Source organism: Nothobranchius furzeri, chromosome 7, assembly GCF_043380555.1.
Source record: "Nothobranchius furzeri strain GRZ-AD chromosome 7, NfurGRZ-RIMD1, whole genome shotgun sequence".
Lineage (NCBI taxonomy): Eukaryota > Metazoa > Chordata > Actinopteri > Cyprinodontiformes > Nothobranchiidae > Nothobranchius > Nothobranchius furzeri.
In genome coordinates this window covers 74,035,590-74,050,500 of record NC_091747.1, presented here as the reverse complement: position 1 = coordinate 74,050,500, position 14,911 = coordinate 74,035,590, and the positions used below count along the sequence as shown (strand labels likewise).

Below are 14,911 nucleotides of genomic sequence, written 5' to 3'. Positions count from 1 at the left end.
CAATACATATAGGCATAAGCATTGTTCTTGTGTTTGTAGCATACCTCCAGTCATACTGCAGCCCACTGCCGTACTGTTCTGTGGCTTCGTCCGTCAACAATCATGGACAGCTGAAAGCACATGGATGGTTAACTGAGGACATCTTTCATGTAGACATTAGTCTGTCATGTTGCAGGTAACAACATATTAACCATTAGTTATATAATAACAGTAATGCTACAAAATATTTTCATGTGATACACAAACATTTTCAGAACGTACCTCTGGCAGAAGCACATCCATCATGAATGCCACTTGATTGTGACATCTGGTTGTCTGTGCTTCAACCAGGCTTGTGAAGAAGCCCATCACTCTGTCCAGCTGCTCATCCTCCTCAAAGAAAATGTCCACCCTGCCCTTCGATGTAGCCCAGGTGGATGACACTTTTCCTGCGATGATTTCCTGTAAATAGAGATATTTTTGGAGGATGCTCAAAGTAAATGTCCAAACATTAGGTTAGCAGAAAATGTTTCACTTAAATAATTCATGAGTCATGTTTTGACTGAAATTAGTTACAGTGTGCAAATTTAATTATTAATTTAAAACTCACTTCCAGATGTAGCAGTAGGCCTTTATCCTGAGTGATAAATGATACAAGAAGATCACTGCTGACTCTTCTTTGGTCTTCAGCTTGCTGAGCCCTTCCCTAAAATTAGATCAAAAACCATTTAGATGCTGAACAGAATTATTCTGGTTAAGCAGATTAAATAAGATAAGTTGTTTCCTGGTCCTTTGCATGTCCTTACCACAAGCCTGTCGTAAGACACGTCGTTACTCAGGATCCCAACATCCCTGGTTGTGGTGACCACGTTGTGTTGGTCCATGCCGTCATTGTCCTTAATCAAGACACACAAAAACATGACTTCATGCACAGCAGTTAAAATTAATTTTATTTTGTTGTCATGCAATAATCTTCACTCATATTCACCTGCTCTCTGGGTGGAAAGCTGTAAGGTGTCTTAGGCCTAGTCCACACGTAGCCGTTTTTAAAAAAAAAACAAATATCCGCCCCTCCAAAAACTTGCATCCACACCACCTCATTTTAAAAATAAACTGTCCACACGTACCCGGATAAATACGTTGTTAAGGACATGCCAGACCTGTAGGCGGCAGTACTTCCCCCGTTCTTAACCTCGTCCTTCGTCTGTGGTCTTCCGCAAGGAGCAGTAATTCCGCTTGCAAAAACAAACAAGCAAAAAGCGCTTGGACAATTGATAAAGCGAGCGCAGCTCTGAGGGCATCCATGCTGCCGGCTAGTGTAAACACAGGTCGCACACGTGATGTCAGCATTTTTTTTTGTCACGGAAAGTGACGTTGCGGACCTTAAAACTCCGGTTTTGTCTGTCCACACGCAGACACCCAAAACGGAGAAAACGCAGATCTTCACTTTGGCCGGAGTTTTTAAAAAGATCCGTTTTCGTGTGAAAAAACTCCGTTTTCGTGTGGATGACAGGCCAAAACGTAGAAAAATATCTACGTTTCGGCAGATCCCCGGCTACGTGTGGACAGGGCCTTAAAACACACATGGTCGGTGTCCTGTGGACTCAGAGGAAAGCAAATAAAGGTATCAGTTTGTTTTACAGTTATCCAAAGAGGATTGACATTTACACTTATTATACCACCATTGAAAGTTGACAACATATCAAACTTTCTGCTTTTTAAAATCAACAAGTCACACCCTGTCCTGTCTCCCCATTCTGTTCAGTCCTGTGTTCATATTAATTGCTGCCACCTGCCTCTCGTCTCCCAATCACCCAAGGTCCCAGCTCCCCCTGTATTTAAACCCTGTTAGTCCATTTTGTCTGGTTGGTTCATTGTTTCATTGGCCTGCGTGTCTCATTAAAACCCTTTAAATGTTCCTGTCAGCCTGCCTGCCTCCTTCCTCACCCGCGTGTGGATCCTCACCTCCAGATCACTCACCGGCACGCCTGACACAACCAAAACACATTGGAAAAGCTCAATACAACAACTGATAATTGTGGGACTACTGCCGTCTCAGAATCCTTCCATCCCTGAAAGTGGTGACCTATTTTCAAACAGGCAGGAGTAAGGTCTTCACTGACCATGGTGCTGCTTTCATGTTTTCTTTTTATCCTGAATACCGGTGGTACATTGGTACCAAGGGTTGCCTGTCCCTCTTCTGTAAAATGGGCAAACTTCCTTCCAAACCTGTAATTAACACACATTTTCATGAGCCAGAATGGAGATAAGTGTGACCATTAAAAAAAAGTTATCGTTCAGGAAGCCCTGCAGCGTACCCTTCCAGGCCAAGGTTTTCTAAAAGGACAATGAACCACCATCTTCCCAGGAGACACGTGTCATCCTAATAAAGACCACAGGTACGCTATGAGGACACATTAGTCATAGTATATTAAAAAATATTTTTCTTTTGTAAACTTCCAACACTGAAGTCAAAGCATGCATCCATGGCAAAGTACCAGGCATACTGTAGTGATGATACATTTTCAAACAATATATGAAAGAGTAGGCACACATTTCCACTAAAATAGGTAGTGCAGATCATTACAGTAAACTGTATATTAGAGAAGACATGATAAACTGCCCACAATCAAGTTATTAACTTCATGTAATGCTGTTTTTTTGTTGTTGTTTTGTTTCTGTGTTGATTTCAAGTAATTCAATTGTGTAATGTAGCTTTACACGAGCCTAACATAGTTCTTCAATTGAAGCCATGCAAAATACTACATATTATCCAATCAGTGGCTCCAGCTTCTGTACCTGGAACTAAATTAACTTCATATTGAAACATTTATTGGCGTAAAGGTGCAATTATAAATAAGATATCCAAAAAAAAATTTTTTTTAAAAATCATGTGTCACGTTATTGTATACAGCATCACCCTCACTCACCATTATCATGAAGACACCACAATCATTGCCATGTGTCTGCTCAGGAACACCCTGTACGACAGTTAAATTCAACAAATAGCAGATAATTACATTTCAGTTTAATTTTGATATTGCAGGCAATACCTCCAAATCCAGAGCGGTTGTCTCCGTCCAGGTTCCCACAGCTGTCTGCTGTGCAACATCTGAGTAACCCAAAAAAAAACAACAACAATGTAAAACTTAAAAAGCTATACACTGCTATGATTTTGTTAGAGATAAAAAATATATATAAAAAACTGATGGTACATGAACAGTATCAATAGGCGTGTTTCCACTACAAGAACTTGAGGATGGATTTACGGGAACCTCCCGACATGTCAAACGGCCGTTTTCAGGAACCTTCAGAGTACCTGCTCTGGAGTAGCTGACTGGTTGTAACTTAGCAGGAAATGACATCAGCAGACGTCCAAAACAACTGGCAGCAGTATAATTAGAAGAGTAGCTGGTGAAGCAGAATGAAAGCATAAAAAATAACATTTTAAAAGCACCGATCGCATTTAAAATCTAACTCCCGACACTGGAAGACTCTGTGTAATCGCCCCACAGCTGTTGGAAAAAACGGTAAAAATCCACCACAGGCTTAATTAAAGGGGCTTGCCCTCTGAATGGATTCAATTAGAATATACTTCTATAAAATAAATGTTTTTATTATTGTTAATGTCACATTGGGTGCCTTTTTTGGGGCTGATCAGTGACATCACTCACTGCCAAAGCAGTCGTGATACGCTGACGTCTGTGGAAGTTCTGAAAGGGCTGAATTTGAATGGAGACACAACAGCTGAGAGGACTGGGACATCCTATCTCCTGGTCAAGTTCCCCATCCCAGGAAGTACCCTGGAGTTCTGCTAATGGAAACATGCCTGTAATGCACAGAACAGGGAACATGTCCAAGAACGGGATCATGCAAATTGGTAAATATTCATAATTTCCTAAAGTTTAACAAGGAGGTTTTCTTTCGGTCTCCCTTCTCTTTTCATTGCATTTAATATTTGTCTATTTTCTTCAATTTCAGCTATTTGAAGCAAATCTCATCTGACCCTATAACAAATGTACAGAGCGTGGTATTTATTATCACATTGCCTCCTGATTGAACTTATTTTAGGAAATTTTTGGAAACGTTGGCAGGTCAGGATAACGTGACCACCAGGACACACACCACTGGCAAGCTCAACAGATTCCTGTAGGCCTGACTGGAGAAACCATCTGCTCTTCTGAAATAATGGGAATCCAGAAATAAAATTTCTTTCTGGAGTGGCCTCGTTACCTATAGAAAATATAAGATCTGTACAATTAGCCAAAAACCACAGGAAACTCACAAATTACTTTTAAGGTTAAAACACAGACATCATCTACAACACATGTCCTAACATGCTGTGTTGATATTGTATGCCACTCACAGAAGTGTTGTGTAAATGGTATAATGTTCTTGCCCTGGAATCCACAGTGGGATGATGATGGCATCTTTCTGTAAAAACAAAAGAAAAAAAGATAACAATCATTTTGCATGAAGGGGGACTTCATGATATTGAGCACTGCAAAGCTAAGGGACATTTTATTTAGCTAAGTATTAGAAGTATCCTGGCATTAAATTATTGGGATAGACAGAAGACGGAAGCTGCCGGGCTCTGAGGGTGTGGTAATTGGACACCAGCTGGTCCTCGTTATCCATAACGAGGCCAGGGATGATAAAAAGGTGACAGGTCTACTGAGATGTGCGCGTGGTCGACCTGTCATTGTGGCATCGGACTTTGGGGGGGGTGGGGTCGACCTTATTGATTTATTGAGACAGAATTCAAAGAGTGACTGTTTTCAGGTTTTATTTCAGTTTTTGAAGGAGATAAGGGTGTTTGGGAGAATTTGATGTGTGTGTGTTTGTGTGTGTGTGTATATATATATATATATATATATATATATATATATATATATATATATATATATATATATATATATATATATATATATATATATATATATATATATGTGTGTGTGTGTGTTTTTTTGAGCGCTATTCCAGACCACACTCCACACTAGTTGGTGGCGGTAATGCACCATTCGTTGTGTGCCAACTGCCATTTAAACCCCAGAAGAAGAAGAAGAAGAAGAAGAAGAGATGTGCGCGTGGTCGACCTGTCATTGTGGCAACGGACTTTGGGGGGTGGGGTCGTTCGCAGTCGGTTAGGGCTGCCGGCGACGAAGAGGCATGCAGCGTTCCAGTGCTAGGAGGGAAGGCTTGTCGCCTTCTTTAGGCAGCGAGGGCTGGGCATAGTGGATGCCGAGACCACGCCGATATCTGCCGCTACGGACTCAGGCAGTTGGACTCATGTTGTGAACTTACCGCCGTCCTCGCAAGCTGCACCCCGGGGCGTTGGACGGCGTTGGAAGCTCACCCCCTGGGGAGGGGGGTCACCACATCTGAGACAGCTAAGTACCACTGATTGTGACTCATGCTGGACTGTTGGTTTTAGGAGAGAGGGCTTGGGCCATGGTGTTTTATTATTGTGTCTTATTGATTGTGCAATAAAGCGTGTCTTTTATAAGTCGTTGCCTACTGGTGGTGTTTTCAGGTTCTGTCTGGAGGGCAAGATCTTCTGCCAGTGCTGCCCACGGTAACTTACATTACATTATTCTTGATACAGTGTTTAGAGCCAGCAAAAACATTTCACAAAAATCACAATTTATGTTTTTTAATTACTGGGAAATGGAGCAGGAGATCGCCGTTGGTGGGAGGTAGCCATGTTCGTGTCACATGCAGGTCAGCGACAAAAACATCCCGTCCCTGTAGATTGGACGCATACAAATATTTTGTAAGTGCTGGGTATATCACCTATATATATATATTTATATACACACACATCTACGTAATGCATGCAAGTCTAGTAATTTCCTTTTCCTCCAGCCACTTATTCTTAGTTTTAAACCAACCTGCATATTTGCCATTTCCCGGACTATCCTGAGACATGCATTCCCTATCTGTTGATGTAGCATACAAACAGCATCAATTTATTTTTTAATGATTATTTTTATGAAAACATACTTCATCAGTAAATTGTACATTTGTTAGGCACCATTGCCAGTGTTGGGCAAGTTACTTCAAAACTGTAATGGATTATTTATTACTTGTTACCCTCATTTTAATGTAATTGATTACATTACAATATTACTGATTTTAAAATGTAAGGCATTACACTACTTTTGCATTACTTTAAGTTACTTTCACCAAAACAATTTCAATATGAATTAGGTCATGTGATGCTCAGTGAACTCATGACACATCCAGAGGAAGGTGATGTGGTGTCTGAGCTAGGATTGCTGTTAAAAACAGTTCTTTATTAAATAAATGCAACAACAAACTGTACTCTCAGCACGCTGCCATCTTAGATTAACTGAGCAGGGAGTGAGGTGGTGGGGGCTCCAAGCCTATTTTGCCTTGGTCCCCAAATGCCTTGATACGGCCCTGGACGTGGGACTGACTTCTGGGGTGATCTGATTCTATCACATGTATAAATATTAAATGCTTATATATTATTGCTTTTCACTGGAAAAAAATGTGTATTGGTGATAAATCTACCTACGTTTTTGCTTTTCAAGCACTTTGTTTTGTTTTTTTGTTTTTATTTGAATAATTTCCTGCCCTTTCTCTCCCTAACCTTCCTGCATGCTGCATGTTTTCACCGTCTTCCAGAAAAACCGTTTCCTAGATTTCCTACTTTCTAACTAATCAGCCAAAGGGATCCACCGAACGCAAAAGAAAGCTTAATGTGCGCTGCACTCCAGCAGCAATGAGCTGAAATCACCGGGCGAGGGCACAGATTATGAACTCAGCTGAGGCAAAGCACGTCAGAAAGTACAGAGAATATGGGCTGATATGAACGATCGCAAGTGTATTATTTTGTTTTGGTGGAGTGATTTTGTGAATATAACAGCGGCCGCGCGCAGGACGCAGCTGGAGTATTTGAGCCTTTACCGCTGCGTCCTCTCCTAGAATGCCTGCAAAGCGGAGTCCATGAATGATGTAATATATGTAGATACCGGATCTTTATTTTGGGCTTCCCGCAATTTAAATTTTTAAGAAACCCACATCTTGATTCTGGGTATAAAAATGCATTGCAATTACGCGTTACTGACAATTGTACCGAGTAAATATTACCATTTTCTTTCCCTGTAATGCCTTACATTACCACATTACAGCAAAACGCAATGCATTACAGTAATTAATTACTTTTGTACTGTGTTACTCCCAACACTGACCATTGCATCCATGTCTCTCTGAAGTCCAAGGGTCAAGATGTCACTTCTGGAAGGGCAAGTTGGTCCGTCTTTGATGATGAGCTCACTTCCAGGTCTTGTCACATCCAGGACATAATTGATGTAGGGTAACAAGTATAAAATAAAAAATAAAAAAGAACAACTATTTATCAATCAAATCAAAGATAATTTATTAATCCCAGAGGGAAATTAGAGTTTCAGTACACAGCAAATAATAATAAACAAATAAAGACTGAACAAACATTCATAGCCTGGTTCATTGGAGATCTGTCCTTCTTCGTGGTCACTGACTTCAGATATAAGCCTTCTGGGACACCTAATAGATCGTGTTGATTTTCTTTGAGGCATTTCCATAATTTCATGCTGGCTTTTTATGCTAATTAGCTTCCCCGTTCCGTTGTCGGTACAGGATCTGCTCGGGTGCAGGATTGGCTCGGGGTCCTTCGACTGCCGATGACGTCACATTACCGCGAATCTACTCGGCTTTCACACATACGTTTTGGAAAGACATCAGCAGTTTTGTTAATAAATTCTTGTTTGTTAACACCTAAATGTTTTCTTTAGAATTGTAATTTGTTAATAAAAAACCATATTATCTTTGTTTTGTAAAGAATGTGAAACTGCATAAAACCAACATCGGACTGACAAAAATAAAACAGTTCTTATATGTGAAGCCATATCTGTTTGTATTAATGTGGAGTTCGTCTGTATATTTCCTTAGTTGTTATCTAAATACATTATTTGACTTAAAATATTGCTTGGTGTCTTTCAGTAAAGTTCTTATATTTTGCCCCATTTCATCAACATAAAGAGCTTTTGAGGGTCACCGTTTATCATCTGCTTATATTTTACATTTCCTTTAGAAATTCAAACATATTTTCTCCAAAAGTAATGATTTTTGGACTACAGGACTACAACCGCTAAGACTACAACCGCAAATTTGTTCTAACCAATCAAAATCATAACGTGATAACGTCACTTCCGTAAGCTTCATGTTCAGCCAATCAACTACTTTGACGTCATCGGCAGTCGAAGGACCCCGAGCCAATCCTGCACCCGAGCAGATCCTGTACCGACAATGTTGTCCACTTTCACCGCGGCGCTGCGCTCCATTTCAATCAGGCTGTACAGTGACACACCCTGTCCTGTCTCCCCGTTTTGGTTCAGCCTTGTGTCTCGTTGATTGCTCCCACATGCCTCTCGTTTCCCAATCACCTTAGCTCCCGGCCCTCGTGTATTTAAGCCCCTTCTGTTCTGTGACTTGTGTCGGTCCATTGTTTCAGTGTCCTGCGTGTTCCTCATTAAAATACATGATAAAACGTCATACCTGTCTGCCTGTCTTCCTCCCCGCGTGTGGATCCTCGCCTCACCTCCGCTCACCTCGCCCACACGCCGTGACATACAGCAGGATTTCCCCTCGTAGCAATATTTTCCATAACTCTGATTGCTTCATGCTATAGATCGTTGGAAAGCTGCTTTTATGTACTTTTAGGAACCATTGGAATTTTTTGAATCTGATCAGCCATTCAAAAGTTATAAAATGGAGCATTTTGGATGACAAACTCAGCACGTCTCTGAATCTGCGTTGTGATTCGTTGCGCTAAAGACAGGGAATCCTGGTGGCTACCGTAATGTATTGTATATGCATGACAAGCCCCATTTTTAATCTTTTCAGCACTTTTGGAATTTTAATGATATCTTGAACGGTTCACGAATTATGGTAATGAGAAGCATGTCCAGTCCCGTCTGCGGCCACAGGTTGGTAATATTGTGGCATTAACAGAGGGGTGCCGGCGGTCAGGGCTAGGGGGCCCCCCAACAAAAGGGGGCCCCAGGCGGCCACCGACCTATGCCTAATGGTAAAACCGCCTCTGGATGTGCCTGAGTTCAGCCATTTTTTCATCTACCTTTAATAATTTCTCTTCTATTTCCTTTAGTTCCTCTGTCATGTTTTCACAAAAACGCATCTTTTGCCTGTCTGGTTTGGTTCGCTACAACACAAAGCAACCTCTAAATTTGACACAGTGCTGTCATCCGTTACTCTTCAACTTCCTAAAACTGTTTCCCAAGGATTTAATCTAACTAAATAATCCATTTATATTTTATCCTGTAGCTACCCCCCCACCCCCCACCCCCCCAGGGTGACACCCGCTAACTCTGTAGTCAGAGATGCGAGGGTTGTCTATTCCTCCAACCTGGTGTCGCAGAGACAAGTCAGTAAGGTTAGATCTAGCATCTCTCTTTCAGCCTTATCTCTCCCAACCCCAACCCGACCCGTGACCCTAGAAAGTTTAGCTCGTGTTAATTTGCCTGAGCTAGCATGCCCCTTCAACATTTTCCCCTCATCTGTGTTTAAAAATGATACCCCCACTGTGGGATTAACCCTCTTATTCCTGTAACCAACTCATTGTATCTCTAACTTTTTTCTTTAGAGCACCCTCTTTTGGTTTAGAGATCGGTAACACCCTGGGATATAAATTCATCATACTTCTCGTCTGTGGATTAAAAGTTCTTAACACAAAAGCTTCTTCCCTTTCTTGTTTCTAATCATCCTCAATTTTCTGCATCCTTCTGGATGTGCCTGAGTTCAGCCATTTTTTCATCTACCTTTAATAATTTCTCGTCTATTTCCTTTAGTTCCTCTGTCATGTTTTCACAAAAACGCATCTTTTCCCTGTCTGGTTTGGTTCGCTACAACACAAAGCAACCTCTAAGTTTGACACAGTGCTGTCATCCGTTACTCTTCAACTTCCTAAAACAGTTTCCCAAGGATTTAATCTAACTAAATAATCCATTTATATTTTATCCTGTAGCTATTTTATCCAGTAGCTACCCCCCCCCCCCTACCCCCCACCCCCACCCCCAGGGTGTGAATGTTTGTGAATGGATGAAGATACGCTGTCGTGGAAAGCGCTTTGAAGTCCTCTGACTCTGAAAGGCGCTACACAAGAGTGGGTCATTTCTCTTTTATCATCATTAACCTCTCAGTTTAACGAGTATTGCCTCTCTACTCTGGAGGACATCTGTCCTTTCAGAACCAGATCAGTTCCCGCAGTAAACTCCCAGGCTCAATTACAGCATTTGCAGCCTGTGTATGAAAACACGTCTCCCCGTCCATCTTCTGACACCCGCTAACTCTGTAGTCAGAGATGCGAGGGTTGTCTATTCCCCCAACCTGGTGTCGCAGAGACAAGTCAGTAAGGTAAGATCTAGCATCTCTCTTTCAGCCTTATCTCTCCCAACCCCAACCCGACCCGTGACCCTAGAAAGTTTAGCTTGTGTTTATTTGCCTGAGCTAGCATGCCCCTTCAACATTTTCCCCTCATCTGTGTTTAAAAATGATACCCCCACTGTGGGATTAACCCTCTTATTACTGTAACCAACTCATTGTATCTCTAACTTTTCTCTTTACAGGACCCTTTCTTGGTTTAATGGACACTAGCTCCCTGGGATATAAATTCATTATTCTTCTCGTCTCTGGATTAAAAGTTCTTAACACAAAAGCTTCATCCCTTTCTCGTTTCAAATCATCCTCAATTTTCTGCATCCTTCTGATGTGCCCGAGTTCAGCCATTTTTTCATCTACCTTTAATAATTTCTCGTCTGTTTTCTTTAGTTCCTCTGTCAGGTTTTCACAAAAACGCATCTTTTGTTGAATTAAAATATGATATCTAGCATTAGCTTTTTCCAATGCAGCCCGTTTTTCATCATTACTTTGTGTTGGGGCGTCCTTCAAAGCTAGCTGGTTCATTTTATGTAACTGAATGATCTTCATTTCTCTATCAATCTCAGCTCTGTTCAGACGTCGCTCAAGATTTTTTGTGTCAAAATCGAGTTTTTCTTTTAATTTTCTGTAAACACTCAGGTCGTCATTTTCCTTTCTGAGCGCTGCTATTCGACTGTCATTCTCTAAAACGAGTTTATTTAGAGCAGAAATCTTTTGATGGAGGATTTTCATTTCTGCATCGTGTTTCAAGTTTCTCTGTCGCATATTTTCTGCATGTTTGGCTTCTCGTTTTTGATACTCAAAAGCATATTTTTCTCTTAATGCTGAAAGTTCATCTTCCAATTTCTGGATTTCTATCTTAGTTTGGCTTATTTTGTTTGTCAACTCACAGTTGTATTCTTCTATATCGTTCTGCATTGTAAAATCACGTCCGATCGGTCGAGTGCTCTGACCAACAATGACTTGTAGTGTGAAGCGATGTTCTGTGTATGACGTATCAAAGGCAAGCGTATGATCACGTGCTTCTATGAAGCTGTTCTGCTCTTCCTTGCTGACGCCGGCTCAGAGGTTACTAGAGGTCGCAACGTTCTAATTTGCATATTGATGACGCAATCACGTCGTTTACGTGAACATTTGCGCCCGGTCACGTGAATTGAGTATGCGGAAAACGAAAGTGTGATTACTGTACAAATCTTTCGGCAAACGTGTTCTACTGGAAATACGCGGATTAATTGCACGGATTCCCGTTTCTGTCAACTGGTTTTTATTCCCTTTATGTCTCATTTGAATATTCAGTGTGTGTTTCGGTGCATATAGGTTATACGGGTTGTACACTGGAGGTAATCATTCAGCTTAGAGCCCTGCACTGGAGCCCGAGCAGATAGCGACTTTACTTTAATATTGACAAACAATCACAAAGGCTTAAATAAATCAATAAAAAGTACTAATACTTAACTACTTACCTATTTTCCTGCAAATCTGACAACGGAGTAGCATGAAATCACAGCCGAATGCGCTTTGCTTCCTTTTTGTGTTGTGCGCATGCGCGCACATGCGCAGGAACGACGGGTAGGATGGTTTACGGGGTAGGAGAAATTCCCGGAACATCTGGCTTCGGGCCGACGACTGTGGACACGGGCCGTGCGCCTTTATTTTTAATCGAATTCAATAAAAAAACTGAAACACTTGAACGCAGCAGCACCTGGCTGCTTCTCGCGCACCGGCACCCGTAGATTTCTCCCTCACATTCACACAAAGGGCTTCCCCAACTCCCGCCGCAAACATGGAGGACATAAAGAGAAAGATTGCAAAAGGCGAATTAAAGAGCGTGAACAACACGAAGGGTAAAGCGCCCTTCTGGGTCAAGTTTGATATCATCACAAACCTTCAAAATGAGCCAACCGGGTTTGTTCAGTGTGCTTTATGCAAAGCTGTTCTGTCATACGACAGCAAAAAAACAGGCTCATCCCATCTCCGGAGACATCTTCAACGTTCATGCGGCGGCTGCGGATCCGGTACCGGCGGCGGTGACAGACAGCAGAGTGTGAGCGATTTTTTAAGTTTTGCCAAACCACCACCGGAAAGGATGAAGTCGGAGGTCGCAAATAAATGCGTGAACTTCTGTTGCGTGGACATTCGGCCATTTGAAACGGTTGCGGGAGCAGGTTTCAGAGAGTTGGCTCAAGAATTAATAAACGTCGGTGCAACACATGGCCGCATTTCAGCCAATGAAGTTCTCCCCAACCCGACCACAATCTCCCGAAGGTGCAAAATGATGGCCAGTGAAATGAGAGGGGGGACAGTTGAGGAGATAAAACAGGTGATGTCGCTCATAAATATTGGCATGACTACAGATATGTGGACGGATGATTTCCGTAAAATGAGCTACATGGCTATCACGTGTCACTATGTAACACCAACATTTAAACTCAAGCGCAAGTTACTCACCACAACATGCTTCCCAAACCACGCGAGAACAGGAGATCATATCCGAAAAGCGCTTCAGCAGCAGCTGGTCACAGTCCTCGGCTTTGATGCGTCCATTATGAACAACGTTGTCTGGGTCAGCGACCAGGACGCAAGCGTGCTGGCTGCTCTCCGTCCATACAGGCACCTGGCTTGTCAAGTTCACCTGTACAACACAGTCCTCCGACATGCCCTAAACACCGATGAGCTGGCTGAAGCGGTCCCAGAGGTAGCGGAGACCCTGTTGGCGGTCAAGGCTTTAGTTCGCTACCTGAAACAGTCAGGCCTCGCCTCTCAGCTGCCAACAACCGTCAAACAAATGGCAGAGACTAGATACAACACAGTCTTCCTCACACTGGAGTTAATTCAGTCAGTCCACGCAGAGCTGCAGGAGCTTCTTCAGAGCCGCGACGAGAGCGCACGATTGCGCAATGTCTCCCCAGATGTTCTCGCCTTCCTTGTGGAGTTTCTGCGCCCATTTAACGACGCGCAAAAGGAACTAGAAGGAGACAAACACCCGACGCTTCACCTCGCTGTTCTCTGGGCCAACAAGCTGAAAAGCCACTGCCAGCCGGACGTGGCTGATACTCCCTCCCAGGCTGTCATCCGCCAGCGGCACCTCGACTGGTTAACAAAAACAATCGAAATCCAGCCACTTCATAAAATTGCCATTTTTTTATGGCCAAAGTTCAACCAACTGCGGATGTTTACTCCCGCCGAGAGGACCGACATCCAGCAACACGTGAGAATCCTGATAAACCGCTTCAGAGTGGGGGAGGTTGCTGCAGCGCGTTGGCAGGAGCATACAGGACAATCAGGTATTTTTGTTACTAATGTAGCTAGAAATTGGCCTGAATTAGCCTAATTTTGTTATGATTTTACGCAGATGTTTCAAGCGCAGCAGCTGCTGGTCCTGCGCCAAAGAGGAGAGCGCTGGAAGAGGTTGAGAAGGCGTGGGAAAACGTCAGAGAGGAGAGTGAGGATGCTGATGAAGTCCAGTTCTACCTCAGCCTCAACCCCACCATGGAAGCTGATGGAAGGGATCTTCTGAGCTGGTGGAAGCAACACGAGACCACATTTCCTTTACTGGCACGTCTAGCCCGCATGGTCTTCAGTGTCCCGGCCAGCAGAAGCAGCAGCGAGCGCGCTTTTAGCGCAGCTGGAAGAGCGATAGGGGAAAGGAGGACTGGACTTGCCCCTGAAACTGTGGATGCCATTCTTTTCCTGCACGATGCCAAATAAACTGTTCCTCTTGTTGTGTTCAGAAAATGGAGGACTTTTGCCATGTTCAACCGGATATAGGCTGTTCTTAAAGGCTTGTTCTTATCATTTTATTGCCATGTTCATTTATGCCATTAAAAGCTCAGTTAAGGTCTGTGTGGTTTATAAATGCGCCTATATAAACGAATCCTCAAACTGCTGATTGAAACATGTGCCCCTATTCTCATATGCAAGGGCGTAGGAACGGGTTTAATGGGGGGGGGGGGAAGACACATTTTGGAAATCTAACAAATCTGTTGTAGGTCAATATATAGGTCAACCTCACTGGAAAAAAATACATTTAATGATTATTTCTGATTCTAATGTGTCACTGTGTTTCATGCAGGCTGAACATGAACATAGTCTCCTACCGCTATCTCCTGCATTAGCTTCTGATAGACGGTGAAACTCTAGGATTCGTAAAGCCTGATAGACATGGACGTAATTTTGGGGGGGGGGGGACAGGGGGGACATGTCCCCCCCACTTTTTCCAAAGTCAAGTTTTGACCCCTGCACTTTTTACCATCCCAAAACAATATTACTCTATATTAAATTGACAGTGGTTGAGCTCTAGGACCAAGCGGAAAACAACCGTTTGTGTTGAAGCCTGTTTCCCATTAGAGCATGCTGTAAAGACCCCCCCCCCCACCCACCCCCGTGTCCCCCCCACTTCTAAAGTGAAAATTACGTCCATGCTGACAGATGTGACTCAGGGCGTAAGGTAAAGCCCAGAAAGACAAGAAAA

At 42.8% G+C, this 14,911-nt stretch overlaps 2 protein-coding genes across 13 annotated transcripts in view; one reads left to right on the top strand and one right to left on the bottom strand.

The window, feature by feature from the left end:
* Positions 1-13,027, bottom strand: part of LOC129152230 (uncharacterized) — a 13,299-nt gene extending 272 nt beyond the window's left edge. The window contains exons 1-12 of one of the 12 annotated variants that reach the window (XM_070553726.1): positions 12,889-13,027; positions 7,197-7,290; positions 5,871-5,918; positions 5,641-5,724; positions 4,346-4,413; positions 3,299-3,390; positions 3,033-3,091; positions 2,910-2,960; positions 786-875; positions 590-685; positions 262-441; positions 45-110 (exon numbers count right to left, since the gene is read on the bottom strand). In XM_070553726.1, the coding sequence (XP_070409827.1) occupies positions 51-110; positions 262-441; positions 590-685; positions 786-875; positions 2,910-2,960; positions 3,033-3,091; positions 3,299-3,390; positions 4,346-4,413; positions 5,641-5,724; positions 5,871-5,918; positions 7,197-7,208 (840 nt within the window). In that variant the 5' untranslated portion in view covers positions 7,209-7,290; positions 12,889-13,027 and the 3' untranslated portion in view covers positions 45-50. Of the gene's footprint in view, positions 1-44; positions 111-261; positions 442-589; positions 686-785; positions 876-1,724; positions 2,209-2,297; positions 2,363-2,909; positions 2,961-3,032; positions 3,092-3,298; positions 3,391-4,104; positions 4,213-4,345; positions 4,414-5,640; positions 5,725-5,870; positions 5,922-7,196; positions 7,291-11,903; positions 12,059-12,888 lie in introns of those variants that run through there. The other 11 variants (XM_054751701.2, XM_070553728.1, XM_070553731.1 and 8 more) reach the window with 11 other exon arrangements.
* On the top strand, positions 12,078-14,281 carry LOC107382248 (transposable element Hobo transposase). The gene is made up of 2 exons (XM_015954310.3): positions 12,078-13,724; positions 13,793-14,281. The coding sequence occupies exons 1-2, from the start codon at positions 12,224-12,226 to the stop codon at positions 14,146-14,148; spliced, it is 1,857 nt and encodes a 618-aa protein (XP_015809796.3). The 5' UTR covers positions 12,078-12,223; the 3' UTR covers positions 14,149-14,281.
* The last annotated feature ends 630 nt before the right edge of the window (positions 14,282-14,911 follow it).